General features: G+C 42.2%; 1 protein-coding gene across 1 annotated transcript; it reads left to right on the plus strand.

Moving 5' to 3' along the window:
• Positions 1–10,047: 10,047 nt before the first annotated feature.
• LOC122879954 (integral membrane protein 2A-like) lies at positions 10,048–16,547 on the plus strand. The gene is made up of 6 exons (XM_044204621.1): positions 10,048–10,425; positions 10,846–10,983; positions 12,663–12,848; positions 12,948–13,058; positions 14,213–14,357; positions 15,079–16,547. The coding sequence occupies exons 1-6, from the start codon at positions 10,354–10,356 to the stop codon at positions 15,171–15,173; spliced, it is 747 nt and encodes a 248-aa protein (XP_044060556.1). The 5' UTR covers positions 10,048–10,353; the 3' UTR covers positions 15,174–16,547.
• The last annotated feature ends 36 nt before the right edge of the window (positions 16,548–16,583 follow it).

Raw genomic sequence — 16,583 nt, forward strand, 5'->3', positions numbered from 1 at the left:
ATTCTTTGAGTGTATGAAAAATATAGAACATTGCCCGCCTCATCCTTCCTTCTGTCCTCAGGCAGGCCCTTCCAGTGTAGCTCTCCTTCTCTCTCTGGTCCAAATTTCTGAATTATTTGCAGCCAATTTATAACTCGATGACCATTACAATAGTCAAGCCTGAAAGAGATGAAAATGTAGTTTGTTTTTCTGTGTTGCTATCTGTTCCTTTCCCTCTGTGCAGCACCTTTGCACTCTGCACTCTGGGTCTCTGGGTCTCTGGGCTGGCAGCGTTTGAGGAGCCTGGGCATGAGGCCTGGTACTACCGCCTTCCCCCCTGCCCACAGTGTAGGAAGATTTAATGGCTCATGTGCCACGGCATCCAGCCTTCACTGGCTCCTTCTGCCTCAGCCTGGCCCGGGTGGGTAACGAGGGATGAGGGCAAGGGGAAAAGAGGAGAGGAGAGTCACATCTCTGCCAAGACGCAGCCTCCTCCTCTCACCGCAAGTGTGTTGTGAATTATCTTCTCCCTCTCCCACTTTCTTTCTCTCTTTCTCTTCCTAAGCCTTTCGTTATCCCTTGCTACTCACCCTCTTCCTATTAAATACATATAGATCTTCATCTGTCCACAACACTTTCATGAGGCCCGCTGTGAATCCAGCTCTATGGCACATTCATCTCACTTGTTTGGATAGCTAATTCTTTTTGATGAAAATTGCCTCTCTCTCTCTCTCTCTCTCTCTCTCTCTCTCTCTGTCTTCCTTTCTCTCTCTCCCTGACTGCCAGTAACTGTGTGGTTAATGGTTGCGGTAAAAGGAAACAAAAACAGCCGTAATTGATAATGAGAGTCAGACTCTGCATGTGAGGATCTCAGTCGAACGCCTTTTCTCTCCTCTCCGTCTCGTCAGCTCCTCGGAGTGACGGCTCAGACGGGCGGCTCTGCCAAGCAGGACTCTTCCCAGAAGGATGTCAAAGGGTGGAAAACTAATCTGCAGGGTGTTAGAGTGTAATTTCCTAATACCATAATGTGTAACTAGCACATTATGTTGGACTGTTTGGATAAAAGAATGCATAAAAGTGTGAACAATGCCATCAGATTGTTTGCTGACTTAAGCGAGCATTTGAAATGTGTTGAGGGCTCCTTTTGGTGTTGTTAACATGCATGGTGAGGGGAAGTAGTAATTATTTAGGGGGAAACCATCGTTTTGTGCGTGTATGTGGTGGGAGGTTGTTGAGGAACCCCACGGTCACACACGTCTTTATCTGTTTTTGTCCCAGTGAGCGCAATCATTCTGAACACAAATATTTTTTTTTTTATCAAAGCCTCGCCACAGTGGAGGGGAATTATTTTTAGATTGCCCTGAAAAATGAGGGGTTTCATATATCTGGATGTGGTCGGGGGGGAAGAAGAGTGAAAATGTAGGAGAAAAGAGAGAAGGAGTTGGGGAAAAAAAATCTGGCAGAGCCACAAAAGCTTTTAAAACAACACGTGAAAAATCTGCAGTTCTTTAACAGTTAGCTTGTCATTTTTATTTGCCTCTTCAGATGGTGGCAGCGGTTGTCTTTCAGGCCGTGCCAGCTGGGATTGGCTGCTGGCTGGAAGGCGCAGGCCTGGCCCCGGGTAGCACTCTTATTATCATCACCGCACACTGTAATTCTCATGTCAATCACAGCACAGAGCAGTGCAGGGCCGAGGGGAGAGGGGCTGGTTAGAAGGGGCCGCCGACTGGGGTGATGGGCCGGGTGGGGCGGGGGCTGAATACTTCCAGCAGGCCCTAATCGAACCTTTCATCCCTCATCTCTGCAGAATTGGCCTGGATGGAGGAATGATGGGTTATAGGCCTACAGGGCTGGCCTGTGCTGAAGCAGGAGGCTGTGCTGGACTGGCTGCTGCAAGAATAGGAGCGACCTCTGAGGAAGGTTAAACTGTCAGAGTTTGGCCGGTCTGGCCTGGCTCGAGTTAGACTCTAGCTGGGGTAGACAGGATGAACTGAGCAAAGAATGAGAATAGAGGAAACAGTGTTAATCTAGCAAGAATTCTGCATTTTTAAGCCAACAGTCACAAAAATGAAAATGTCTGTATAGGCTGAAGAACAATTGGTCGTAGTGTACATGCTTTGTTTTAAGATAAAGACTGTGTATCCACTTTAAATGCTTTGGTTTGAATGAGAACTGTTGATTTTGCGTTAGAGTTTTGTCTCCATGGAAACCCTGTGACCTACTCCAGGTTGGAGGGGGTTGCACCAGTTTCTCCTAAATTCAAACTTAGCCTAGTTATAGCCTAACTTAGTGGAGATTTACACCTCATTAAACAGGTTTCACCTCACAAACTTGTTCTTATTTATATTTGAGTTGCCACTTAATATTTGCACCCATTAACTGCCAGGTGTAACTATTACGCAGCTATCCTAATTAACTGTCAAAACTAACGTTAGCTTGCTAGTACATGAACCTGTTTGGTGTGAAGAGTAAAAGAGGTCATGCAGAATATGGTCAACACTTCTGACCTGACACTTGATAAAATACTGTTTAATAATAATATAAACTGGGAAGATTTTAAGTTACATTTCCCATAATAACACAACATAGGCTGCCTAAAATTACAAAAAGTTATGGTAATAATGTTTTGCTAAATGATCAGGTTAGTATAAGCGATTGACTCATTCTAAACTGCATGAACACGAACTTACTAATTCTGAAACACACGTATTCCTCCATTTATCCATTTATAAAAAAGAAAACAAATTAGAAGTTAAGTTTCAAATATTGTTTGTCCCCTTAAAAGTCTTACATTTGGAAGTTATGTTACAGCTTTTGATACTATAATGACCTTTTGTTTACATTGAATGCTTTTGATTGGACAGCACTGCATTAGCCAGTTACACCAGCTATTCTTAAATTCAAACTTAGCCTAGTTATAACACAAGCGTTCACTAAGTGGAGATTTATGCATCACTAAATTAAAACAGGTTGAACAACACACAAACTAGTTCTTATGTAGAGATTGGTTGTTACTAATTGTTTACATGTACTTACTGCCAGGTAGCCTAACTGTTGCGTATATCTAATTGACAGAAGTTAAGCTAACGTTAGCTTACTAATACAGTGTGAGTCGTTTAGAATAAAAGAGGTAATGGTCGACATATGACCTGACACTTGATTAAAATTCTTTTATTAATGACAAACTGAGAAGACTTTAAATTACATTTCACAAAAATAACATAACATAACTAAAATTACAAAACATTATGCCATGCTTTGCTGAATGACTTGGCTAATAATGCTACCTAGATTAACATAATCTGATATTTTCCGTTTATTCTAAACTGTCCCAGTTTAGAATAATACTGAATACTACTAACGCTGAAACACATATATTTCTCCATCTATGCATATATAAATAAAACCTACATTAACAAAGGGTTGGCAGTTAAGTTTGAAGTATTGTTTGCCCCCTAAAACTGTAATTTTTGGAAGTTAGATGGCGCTACAGATGTTTCAACCGATTTACACATTACTAGTCTTTACTAGCTAAGACATTCCTTACATTTTAATGGTACAACACAATTTAGTTCATCTCTAGTTTGAAACTAGCTAGCAACACTTACTTACTAAGAACTTAGGAAGGACGTTACACACAAACTTAGTAATGGATTTAGGAGTAGCTGGTGGAACCCAGGCCCATTGCAGTTACACTGAATGCCATCACCAGTGATACACAGTGACACAACACCTGTGGACATGAAAATCCGCATACATGTCAATGGTTTTGACACTCACATGTAAGCTCTTGAAACTAATTAATCCTGCAACTGCACCACTGAAGTCAATCTTCAGAAGAAAAATCAGAGTCATTCAACATCTCTTTAGTCATATCCAGATTTTCCCCACATGTATAGAAATGCATTTTCCTTTTTCTGACTTTATTCCCGCCCCAAGAGACTTTCTGCAGCCCCGTAGAGACACTATAATTTAAACGCTGCCGAAATGGGAACTCAAAAGACAACATGCTATTTCAATCAAAAGTGCAGTTCGAGCCCCATCATCCTGTCTGCCAAAGCGTGGTGTAACTCTCTCTCTCACACACACACACCAACACACACACAGAGAGCTCGCCTGCCAATGTTTGTGGTTTGCATTCACGATGCCTTAATGCCTTGTGGTTAGTGCTCTATCAGGGCCATGAGAAATGATTTATTAGTGGCTCCCGCCTGTATTTATAGATAATGAGCCTCCGTCAGTGTTAATAAAGAGATCCATTCTCAGTCTGGAGACGCAGTACCTCTTTAAGGGATTACCGTCACTGCTAAACAATAGCTCGTCCTCCAAATATAGCCTTGTAGTGTGTGTATTTAGCAGTGTGTAAAAGTGGATCCATGTTTGTTGTGGGAGGAGGGTTAAAATAGCGACAGGCTAGAGCCGAAGAAACAATCCGTCCGTCCTTCTTAACACAGGCTCATTCAAGACACATTTATCCTCACACAAACTAAATTTCCCATTGTTGTATCAACCATTTCAAGTCAAAGCTTTTCTCTTCAGGCTCTCCACTTATCCATTTTTATAGAAGCTGGTGTTGGCAACAACCGTTCCTCATTCGCTGGGGAGAAGAGCGAAGCAGCATGAATAAGTGTTTCCCCTGTAGGCCTACTTTTTCACTTTTATCTGTCTATATGTCAGTCAAAGGGTGTGTGTGTGTGTGTGTGTGTGTGTGTGTGTGTGTGTGTGTGTGTGTGTGTGTGTGTGTGTGTGTGTGTGTGTGATGAGGATAAAAGGGAGACATGGAGACACATGAGCACTCTGGCAGCAAAGTGGTTGAGTGACATCATTCTGTCTCCCTCTGGTTCCAATCAGCCCATCCTCCCCTGTTAATGACACCTGATAGATTAATGACTGATAAAGTGTGTGTGTGTGTGTGTGTGTGTGTGTGTGTGTGTGTGTGTGTGTGTGTGTGTGTGTGTGTGTGTGTGTGTGTGTGTGTGTGTGTGTGTGTGTGTGCGTGTGTGTGTTTGGTAGGGGCCCACACAAAAGCCCGCAATCAGACAGCTCTCAAATTAGCGCTCCATAACTACATCCTGACCAAGGCTTAGACTTTTGAAAAGCAGGAAAGTCCTTCTAGACAATCAAACACACACACCCCCACACACACGCAAGCTATCACTTTCATCCACAGTATATCACATCACATTTGTCTTCTTTCTAGCATGGTGAACTTTGACATGGTGAGAAACAGGGGTGGTGTTGGGGATGTCATCAATTTTAGCAGCTTACTCTCATATCCTCCAACCCTCCCCCTCTGTCAAACATGCACACACAGCATAACTATACCAATATACAATGATGCTTTTAGGTATCATGGGTCATATGAAACCACACATAGGACCACACATTTATTATAGCAGAGTTGCAAATTTTACAACTTTTTGTTTGACCGACCTCAGATTAGTTTATTTTTTAGTAGTAGTAATAATAATAATAATAGTAATGTTTATTTTATATAGAATTCATGGAAGCCAAGGATTACAAAGTCCTTTACAAAAAGGAAAAACATAAAACAACTTACAGACAGGCAAAACATAAAAATTATTAAATGAGTGAAAATAGTCCTGTGTAAATATTAAACATTAAGATCAAATAGCGAGAATAAAAATGGAAAAAATATGATTACATACAATGACCAAAACATACAAATACAAATATATTTATACACTTTAAGAAAAACAAATATTTGCAAGATATATAAGTGCCATTTAATAAGGCATCCTTTGCACAGAGTTAAAGTTGTGACTAATATCTGTATTAATTGTTAATAAATAATTTAGTCATTAGCCATTACTGTAATAAAGTCCTGCTTGTGAAGAATCCCTTTGACTGGTGTATATCCTCCTCAGCCATTACACGCCTGTTTTTAATGGCTTATTACTGATTTGTAAAACCTTAATGAATTACTTACTAACCATGAATAAAACAAATAGTTCCTTTATGAGTTTTTGTCTACTTTTGGTAGAAAGAATGGTCTTTGGCCAATAAATAATAGTTTAATTTAGAATCAAGTTGAAGTGAGAGGAATGAAGAATGGTTCTGCATTGACAGATGTTTACTCTCTGTTTTCCTTCTGTAGTATCAACTTTCATCCACAGAGTGTTCTTGCTGTATTCCACTGCTTCACCCATATTCACACCTGGGAGCTTTCCAGAACGCTCAGTCTTCTCCTCTTGGAGCAGTTGGTAGTAATGTAGTAGTGTATTGCTCAATGGCACTTCAACAGTACTGCTGAAGGAAAGGGGGGGTGTACATTTTCCCATATTATCCCAGCCTGGGATATGAACCGATGGCCTTACTACAGCCTCTTCCCTAACCTCCGCAGGCTACTAAACCTTATTACTGGCCTTTTAGACTCCAAGGGGGACTGTAGCCTCATGGCTTTCAGCCATAAGAGTTTCAGTCTGTCAGTCCTCTGCTGTACCCGCTGTGTGATGGGAAGATAGTTTCTCTCTGAGTTCAATAAAGAAGCCGGAATAAAAAGTCGAAACAACCTCTGTGTCATAATTGAAGAAAAAATACAGATCAGTGTATCGTCCTCCAGTGGAAAGGTGCTGTGTGTGTGTGTGTGTGTGTGTGTGTGTGTGCTTTCTGCTCCTCCTGTGAACCTGACAAAGGTGACGTCACTGAATCTGGAAATGATTCGACCAGGCTATGATGCTATTGGCCATGATTCAGAAGAGGGTGTGTGTGTGTGTGTGTGTGTGTGTGTGTGTGTGTGTTCTACCGATGCAAAGTCAACATGGCCGAAGCGTACATGTAGCGCTCTGGAGCAGTCTCAGGATGATGAGGTAATTTCCCCAGAGTTTAACCCTCAGGAACATAACAGACATGCGTCCATTTCCATCTTTCCATTCTTCTCTGTGCCCTTTCATCCTTTTTCATCCTATTTGATTCTTCCACTTTTCCCTTTCTACCTGAGCCAGTTGCTTACCTTGAGTTGTCCTTCATCACATACATGTGTGACCCATCTCTTTCCTTTCTTCCAGTCATACCTTTTGTCCTCTCCTTCACTGTCATGCTTCAAAAATCCTTCCATAGTCTTCTTCTTTTTTTTGTCTTTTCACCACTTCTTTGCTACTTCAAACAGACAGACAGCAACATGTTGAGAGAAAAACACCCATTCCTCATATATTCATATATTATTTTAGCCTCAATAAATTACTCCAAAAGCGTGTTCAAATGCAATGTGTTTGTGAGAAGAAGTGAAAGAGTGTGTATCAAAGAGTAGTTTTAATCAAGATGAACTTTTCAGGTTCGTTCTTCACTGGTTGCACCAGCTCTTCGTAAGTTCAAACTTATCCTAGCTATAACGTCAGAGTTTACTAAGTGGAGATTTAGGTATCACTGAATTAAAACAAGTTGTACCACACAAGTAGAGAAGAGCTCTTGCTAATTATTTACGCCCAGTAACAGCCGTATGTAACTTTTATGTAGCTAACTGATCCTCCTGACAAAGCTAACGTTATATATGTCCCTTTTAGAGTGAAGAGTAAAAGAGGCAAGCTAATATGAATATGTGGCTGATAAATCTGAACCAACACTTGATAAAATGTAGTTTAATAAGAATCTAAACTGGAAAAATTTTATGCCAGTAACATTTTGCTAAGTAACCAAATAGTACTAAGAACATGGGAAAGGATTTACGCACAAACTTATATAGCTGGTGCAACCCAATCCTGATCTTTATTGTGACGTTACCCCACACACACACACACACACCCCCCCCACAACCGCCCCACCAGAGCTCCTTCAGCATGAAATTATTACATTTCCCTGAGGTGAGGCAGGCTGAGAGGATGAAGACAGGCAGACAGGCAGTGCTATGGGAGAGTGAAGGTAGCTTTAGAAGCTGATACTTACAGGAAAGACTCATTTGTCACCCTTGTCTCAAAGCCACATGTGATTGCCAAAAGCGTGTGTGTGGTGGGGCAAGGATCATGAGAGTGTGATGCACGCTGATTTGTCACATGTCTACCCGTGAGATCTGCTCTTCTGTTTCTCTCTTGTATTGCCTCCATCTCTGTCTGCTCTCTCTCTCTCTCTCTCTCTCTCTCTCTCTCTCTCTCTCTGTGACCACTAAATGTTCTCCCACTCAAGGCACATGGTGATTATGGTGGGTCCACATGAAGACATGTCAGTGACGTTATGAAGCACTGAGCAGTGTCTAACTTTTTTGGTTCAACACAACTCTGTGGCCAGCTGTTACCATAGCAGTTTTGGGGCTGTATATGTGTGTGTGCCTGCACTATATGTATGGCTTGGGAGCAGTGAAAGGGACAAAGTCATTTGTCACTTGCGGCTTCACATGTCTGGTATTGAAATTGATGACAAATCTATGAGGTGTGTGTCTGTGTGAATGTTCATATTTGTTGGCTTGCGCACTGGTGATGTCATGCATGAGAGCTTCTTTTTTTTTCTCACACTTTGTGAAGCCAGCTATGCCCCTGCAGACTTTCACAGTTTGCTGACAGTGCAGGCAAGGAGTGTGTGTTTGTGTATACATCTGCATGTAGTGTGTGTATTGTTATTGCTTTTATTGGATGTTTGCTGCAGACCACAGGGAAACATTGGCACTCAGACTCCATCATACACGCCTGCCATCCACCATTATGAGGCCCGCTGCCTCTGCACAAAAACATGGGTGTCCATTTGTGTTTTGTTTTGGTCTTTTAGGTCTGAGAGGCACAGAAATTCTACCTAGCAGGCGTGTTAGAAAGTTTGAGACATAAACTGGATGGACGGCGAGTTTAATCTGCCGTTAATCAGCTCCTCGGAAAACTCACTCAAGCATCAGACACTGCAGATTGCTCTCCCTCTCCCTGTAACTCCTTCTCTGTGTTTTTCCCAGTCATCACTTTACTCTCCCCCAGAATCACTCCATTTCACCCCCACCTGCCTCCACGCTTCTCCCCCCAATCATCCACTGTTTCCCCTCTGGAACGAGAGTGCGGTCGCCTCCTCGTTCCCTCCGCTGCTTTTTTCTCTTCCTCTGTTGTGTGAGATGCCGAGAAGCCCTTAGGATTAAATCTAAGTCATTTGTTTATCATCTCAGCTATTACTGCTAATGCTGGCTCTCCCTCTCTCTCGTTGCGTGTGTATGTGTGTGTGTGTGTGTGTGTGTGTGTGTGTGTGTGTGTGTCCACGCATGCATGTGTGGGCAAGCTCTCAGATCAAACACAGCGTAAGACGAGCCCATAAACAAGCCTTCAGGACCACTTAGGATTTTCAGGGAGAGTTCGTTTGGGGGGTGCGCGGAGGGGGAGTTAGGTACAGAAATCAGCTGCTCTGTTTATGTACCTTTCAGTGGTGATTACCGGTCCAATCTGTCTGTTTAACAGAGGAAATATCATAGCCTTGCAGAGTGCGTGCGTGCTTATGCGTGTGTTTGTGAGACTGGGAGATGCATATGGCACAGTTGCAGTGCAGAGGCCTGGAGAGATGCCATGGAGTTGCATGGAATTAGAGCGCTGGTGCAGCAGTAAGTGTTTATTTACTCATACGTTCAACCTTAACTTAGTCAGGAGAGTGAAAGCAGAGGAAGCAGAGGACCACCGCAGACCAGAGGATTGAGGATATGTGTCAGACTTACAGTATAGCCTTGGCACTGGCCTGTGTTTCCACACAGTGCAGTGAAGGCTGGGTACTGTGTGTGTCAGTGTGAGTGGGCAGACACACTGGCAGGTAGTACCCAGCCTGTAGGAGGGAATATATTTACAGAGTCCGTTTACAGAGTGGAATATTCACAGGGATGAATAGGGTACTTTATTCACTCAAAACATGACTTTCATTACATTACAGTGCAGTCAGTGCAAAATGTAATATTTTCTGTGTCATGTACTGTTCAGAATATAGCAGGTAAAGGGAGACACGTTTAACTGAAAGTGTAACTCAAGTCTTGTGGTATTAGGTTCAATGTAATGAGTGGAAGCTGAGTTTTCCTGATAGGGAGCAATTTCATTGGAGGAAAATGTGGGTAGTTTCCACCTGCGGCCACTAGATGGCCCCAGCGCTACAAAAATGAACTCTTAAGAGAGAAAGCTGGGGCAATAAATGATGCAATAAATGGTTTCAGTGGTCACTGTCAAACCAGCAGTAACCGTCGTCTAAATTATGTCAGGCGTCAGCTGTGTATGCATGTTATGTACCTTGAAGTTAAAGTAGTCTCTCTAGCTTCCGTTTCGGACGTCATCTTAATCCCCTCCAACCACCGGAAACGCTGGATAAAGCCGAGGTTGCAAAGTGCGTCACAACGCGGAGCGGCTGCGAGTAAACGGAACCTACAGTCCAGCACCGAGAGGCACAAGAAACCCGAGCTGACGTTTCCACTCCAGCATGGTGAAGATTGCTTTTAACGCGGCTCTGGCGCAGAAGGCGCTGGGCAAAGAGGTGCCAGCCGGCGTGAAGGTGAGCTAACGGGCTTCAAGTGCGGTGTTTGAGCCCGGCGACTGTTTTTAGCCTGGTAGCGGGCCTGCACCGACCGCAAGCACTCAGCTGTGACCGTGGGCTTCATCTGTGTGTATTTTATATGGTCGTTATGTATTCTCTTGCATTTAGCAAATTTGATATTAAAAGGTTTGCAGTGTTTTTCGCCAAACGCATGGCGAGCCTCATTGCACCTGATGCAGCACTCAGTGGGACCGCCCATCTTCTGAACAGCTGTTCTGCAGAGGCCAAACGCTCGTGGATTACAGACCGCTGAGTCCAAGTTGTATGCGTTATGTTGATATTTAGTGCATGTAATATTGTGATTCACTGTAGAATTGCTGACAGTATTGCGTACGTGTGTGTGTGTGTGCGCGCGCGCGCGCGTGTGCGTGTGTTTAGGATCCTGAGCTGGCCTCTGTTCCAGTGGGCAACGAGGGCTCCACAGGTCGCTGCCTTCTCACCCTGCTGGGCATCGCCTTCATCCTCAGCGGGCTCATCGTTGGGGGAGCATGTCTCTATCGATATTTCACCCCGAAGGTAAATATGTGTGTGTGTGTTTGTGCATATTGTTATTACTGGTGGTATTAGTATTGCCATTGTTATTAGAGTTGTCTATATTTTTATACGTGTTTTACTGTTCTAAGATTCACTGGCGCAGTCTCCCTGACATGTGTAAACTTTGTCAAACAGCAACACCCCATGTGCCACAGGGGATCTGACTCCAATATACTATTTACACAATCAGAAAGCACCTGTCCAGGCTGCATAGTGGTTTAAATATGCTGTGTTAGCATTATAAAATGCTTAATCTGCATTTCAGTCAGCATCAGAATACACCAAGATGGGCAATCATGGGATACATTTGCCCAGTCTTTTTCATTGAAGTGCAGAGGTTCAGCTAAATTGGGTGGTGTAGTGGTTAGGATACATGTCACTGCAATGTGCAGGGTTTGATTCCAGCTGGGGACCTTTGTTCTCATACCCGTCTCTCTCGTCCTGTGTTTCCTGTCTGTATTTACGCTGTCACTATCTAATAAAGGCAAAATGCCAAAAAGTAATCTTAAGAAAAGCGCCCGGTCTTGCGATGCTAAGAAATACTTTGTTTCTTTAAATTCCTAGATCTGCACCTCAATAGCAATTTGATTTCACTGCTGAAGGGACATTCTCGGCTTGGTGGGAAACTAGAGTGCTGACTCTCGCTCACTTCTGTCTTCTGTGAAAGTGCAGACTTCACCGTTTCGATTAAGCTGTGTTGTCAGTGGGAGGGTCTCACATTCAGTATAGTATCTCTGTGCTCACAGGGGTTCGTCTCTTATGTAAATGAAGCAAAGCTTAAAATGTCTTACCAATGCTAACTTTATATATAAAAAAGTAAAAAATTAAATGGCGTATTGAGTGAATTTTATGCCCTCTGGTGGTCAAAAATCATTTAATGCAGCTTTAAGCTTCATCAACTTTTCTTTTCAAACCAAGTTTTGCCTCTTCCATGTTTCATGATTCAGTTCAGACATGTGGCAATGAACTGTTGCCACTCATGAGCAGACTGTACTGTACCCAAACTAAACCCAGCATGTGCTTTGGCAGCCTCAGGTTCTTAAGCTACTGCAGTATGTTATTTCTTAAGTAAGGCTGGCGCAGTTTGTTAAACTTAAGATAGTGGCAGAGCAGACAGGTAGACACTGCAGAGAAACCACTGACTGCGTAGATGTAAGATCCGTTGGGGCACTTGTGGTTTCAGAGGCAAAGACATGCCTCATCACTTTGGCACTTTTGTTTTTTTTTTTTTTTTTTTTTTTTTTTTTTTCACTTTTTATTTATATAGCGCCAAATCATAACAGAAGTTATCTCAGGGCCCTTGTCATTAGGGTTCCTGTGTATTAACGACAAAATGTTGCAGTGTGACACCTCAACCGAATACTTCTAGTGCAGCTGGATCATGCTGATTTTCTGGAGGATGAAATACAAGTAGATGAAGTTAAGAAAGTGGGGACATTAAAAGAAGTCCATGAAAACATTTCATCATCAAAGTAACACTTTGTTAATGAAACAAATTGTTAATCATAAACTCCTCATATCTAAACATTTTAAACATCCGGGAGTGTGTTTTTTCTTCAGCTGACTAGCTAAATCTGGGCACCAAGGTGTTTTCTGCCTGTATTTGTCTTTGTGTGCATCAAAGTGATTTACCTCGCTCTTCCTTGGCATGTGTCCTCCAGAGGCTGTATCACGGTGCGATGCAGTTCACTGACGTGTCAGCCGGAGCTGGAGGAGAGAACCAGCCATACTACCTGCCACGGGTGGAGGAGGAGGTGGAGATCTCTGACAGCATGGCCGTCATCAGCGTCCCACCTCCCCGCTTCAGACCAGGGGACCCTGCTTACATCCTCCATGACTTCAACAGGGTAACACTCACACACATACAGTACTGTAGTTGCTGACACGCTCCTGTTAATGTGGTTTAAATTCTTTCCTGATTACTTCGTGTGTGTGTGTGTGAGTAGAAGCTGACGGCATATCTGGACCTGACTCTGAGGACCTGCTTTGTGATCCCTCTGAACACCTCGGTGGTGCTCCCCCCTCAGGACCTCATCGACCTCTTCTCACAGCTGATGGTGAGTAGTGATCAGCTTGTGTCCTCAGGATGCAGCTGCCAATAGAAGAGAGCTAGCTTGGATGATACAGGAAAAACTAACACAGCACTCTCACTCAAGCTCATGCATAAGCCCTAATATTAAGGACTAAATATTACCTGTGGAAATCCAGGGATTTATAATAATTCCAGAGGTTGTCTGTGCTTTAATCCTGTGCAAATCTGACATGTCTATAATTTGTAAAGTAAAAATTTCCAGCACATATCACCTTCCCCTATCCCAGACAGTCTGGGATATTAGTAACTCTGTATGAATCTCCACCCAAATGTAATACACTCATCTGTAGTGGAAAGCTTTAAATGTGTTTTTTGCATAAGAGCCAAGTTTTCTTCGCTAAATCATAAAGATAATAAGACAAAAAAAGGCTACAGCCATGTTAGCACCTCTGTGAGGCAACTTAGGCACAGCGGTGCTTTGAGCTAAATGCTAACGTCAGCAATGACAATGCTAACATGCTGGTGTTTAGCAGGTATGTTTACAATGTTCACCAACTTTGTGAACTATTTGTTTGCAAAAGAAACCTTTGACCTGCAGATGGCGCCAGATGAAAAGTTAAAGGATCAGTCATTTGCCATCCCTAGAGCCATGATGCTAGTGCGGCTAAAAAAGATCAAACTTAGATTGTTATTTCTTGGTATCAAAAAAACAAATTAAAGAAAAGTACTCCTGGTGTTTAAACTATGTATTTTTATTTTAAAAATGTTGTGCTGGTTTCCGATTTTTGTCACGTACATGATCAGGTTCATGTTTGTTTTAGTGAGTTTTAGCGAGAGTGGAACAAGACCAAGTTTGAGAACAGTCAGTCCCAAGACTGTATATAGGCACTGAGAGTTTAGTTTCAAAAAAATATTTTCACGGAGTTCTCCACCACGATGAGGTTGTACAGCATTTGGCGTTTGGTAGGTGGTGGTGGTGCAATCAGCGAATTTCATTATCATTGAAAGAGTTTCACAACATGCAGAAGTTGGGGGATGATTCATTAATTAGACAAATTCCTTCCCACTCTTTGCTTTCACACTTTGCTGCAGTGAACACTCGTGTTCACTGAGCTGCTTTTCTAAAAGCGGTTTAAAGATGTATTATGATTCCTTCATTATCCCTTCTTTTTGTCCTAGTCTGGCTCTTACCGCAGCTACTTGGTGCACGAGGACCTGGTGGTGACGGAGCGTATTGATGATATCAAGCCTCTGGGCTTCTACATCCGTCGGCTGTGTGATGGAAAGGAAACATACAGAATGCAACGCCGCTCCAGCCTGCCAGGTCTGGGTGTGCTGTACAGCTAAAACTGACATTTTGTCATGTTTTAAGCTTCATTCAAAAGTACCAGCATGTGTCATCATTTTATGCTTCCATCATTTTGTACTAGTAGATGCACTTTTCAGATGGCGGATAATTCATTTTTTATGATAACGATACTGCTGCTATTGTTCAAAAGAGGATAAAACCATTTTTGGACATATCTGTGGACACGGCGTCTAAGCTTCAAGCCTCTGGGGTGGCTGTTGCCATGGCAGCGGGCTCGCATCAGACAGCCGACATTGCTAGTTTACACAATAAAATCCATTATTAACACAAATACACTCGACTCAGCTTATTTAAAAGGAGCTATACACAGACTATTACATGATTTTCAGGGTATGATAAATTGTAAACTTAAAAGTAACTAGTAATTAAAGCTGACAGACAAATGGAGTGGAGTAAAAAGTACAATATTTGCCTCTGAGATGTAGTCGAGTAGAAGTATAAAGCTGCATAAAATAGAAATACTCACTACATCGAATTTGTGCTTAAGTACAGTACTTAGGTATAAGTAATAAATGTACTTAGGTACATTCCACCACTGGCAAACATTAAAAATACATATACTAATTTGTCAGCAAAAAATAATTTTAATTTCAGTTTGACTTGTAAAGGAAATGTATCAAACATGCAGTCACTTCAATATTTAGGACTAATGTTTGTGTATCTTTGTGTCTGTCAGGTGGAGGCATCCAGAAGCGCTCTGCAGACGAATGTTTCACCATCCACCACTTTGAGAACAAGTTTGTGACGGAGACCAGGATCTGCAAGGCTTGATGGGAAAGCATGAGCATAGGTCAGAGAGAGAGTGAGAGAGAGAGAGAGAAAGAGAGAGAGAAAGAGAGAGAAGGTGGGGGTAGGCGAAGGAGGGAACAACTTTTAGCAGAAAGTTACTTTTGTATAAAACTCGTAACTCCAGTTTTTGCCTCCCCTGCTTTAACCTCAGTGATAAGTGAATTTAAGTTACAGCGTTATATAGCCTAACCCCCCTCCTCTGCTGTATTCCCCTGAACCTGTATAAGTCATAGCAAATATTCACTAATTCGTCTTGTACTGATAACCAGCGTCAGCCTGCTTACTAAGGAGTTACTAAGTTTCATTTGTTATGTTGGTTTTTGTTCTGTTGCTGTAGCTTCCTGCAGACTCATCGTTGTAACTGTATTACAACATCCAGTCACCTCCAGACGAGAGTTGTTAGTCCTTCTACTGAATATCCTAGTGATACTGAGAAGTCATTCATATCAGACCTGTCTGTGTGTCAGCCTACTGGTCCCACTAGAGCAGCCTTGACAAGATCTACTATGTTATAGTGTCATATAGCACAAGTCACCCTGGAAATGTAAGGTAGCGTACCGTTACAGTACACATGTAACATGGTTGTCAGTGTCTTGTATGGATGGTAGCAGAGATGCTCAAGCCCAGAGCTCTCAGCCACCGTTTTTGTAGATATTTCCCAGAGTGCCCCGCTGCTCCCAGAGGCCTCTGCCGTCCTGCTGTGTGATGATTTTATGTGATTGATGGTGTCATAACTGACGGTGAACAGTCTAGCACTCTATATGACCAGTGTTTATGTTTGTGTAGAAACCTCATTTGTGACAATAAACTTGAAGGAAGGTTGATGAGCTAAAGGAGTGAATAAGATAAAGGGAAATTGCACCAAATTTGACTTTGAAAACACTCATTCTTTCTGTCAGCATTTTTGAATTCTTATCCATGAACTAGTAGTCCCATAACATGTGATTACCCTTATTGAGATAGCTGTAATACATAGTTTACTGTATGTGGCTACAAGTTTTGCAAAACACTATATATTTAAAAAGGCAAATTGCAACAACAACAATTTGTTTGTAGAAATCCTTCAGTGAATCTGCATAAAACGCTTGTCCTTGCTTTTGAAAGCCCTTAAGGATAAGCTTGAAAGTATGAAAAAATGGCCTTTTGCCACATAACGTCAAGTTATTTTCAATGGTTTCCCACTCAATGCCTGCACAGAAAGACAATCAGACAAAAAGTGTGCTTGTAAAAATGTGTTTCTGTCTCAGCTTTTTAACAATACTTGAAGATCAGATTTAAAGAAAACAATGTTGTGCGCAGCTACTGAATGAACTTCACTTTGTTGTTGAATAAAGTTGCATTTCTTTACCTACTGAATATTTTTGCTGGTTGCTTATTGTTATAGCGTCAATG

This window comes from Siniperca chuatsi, linkage group LG8, assembly GCF_020085105.1.
Source record: "Siniperca chuatsi isolate FFG_IHB_CAS linkage group LG8, ASM2008510v1, whole genome shotgun sequence".
Lineage (NCBI taxonomy): Eukaryota > Metazoa > Chordata > Actinopteri > Centrarchiformes > Sinipercidae > Siniperca > Siniperca chuatsi.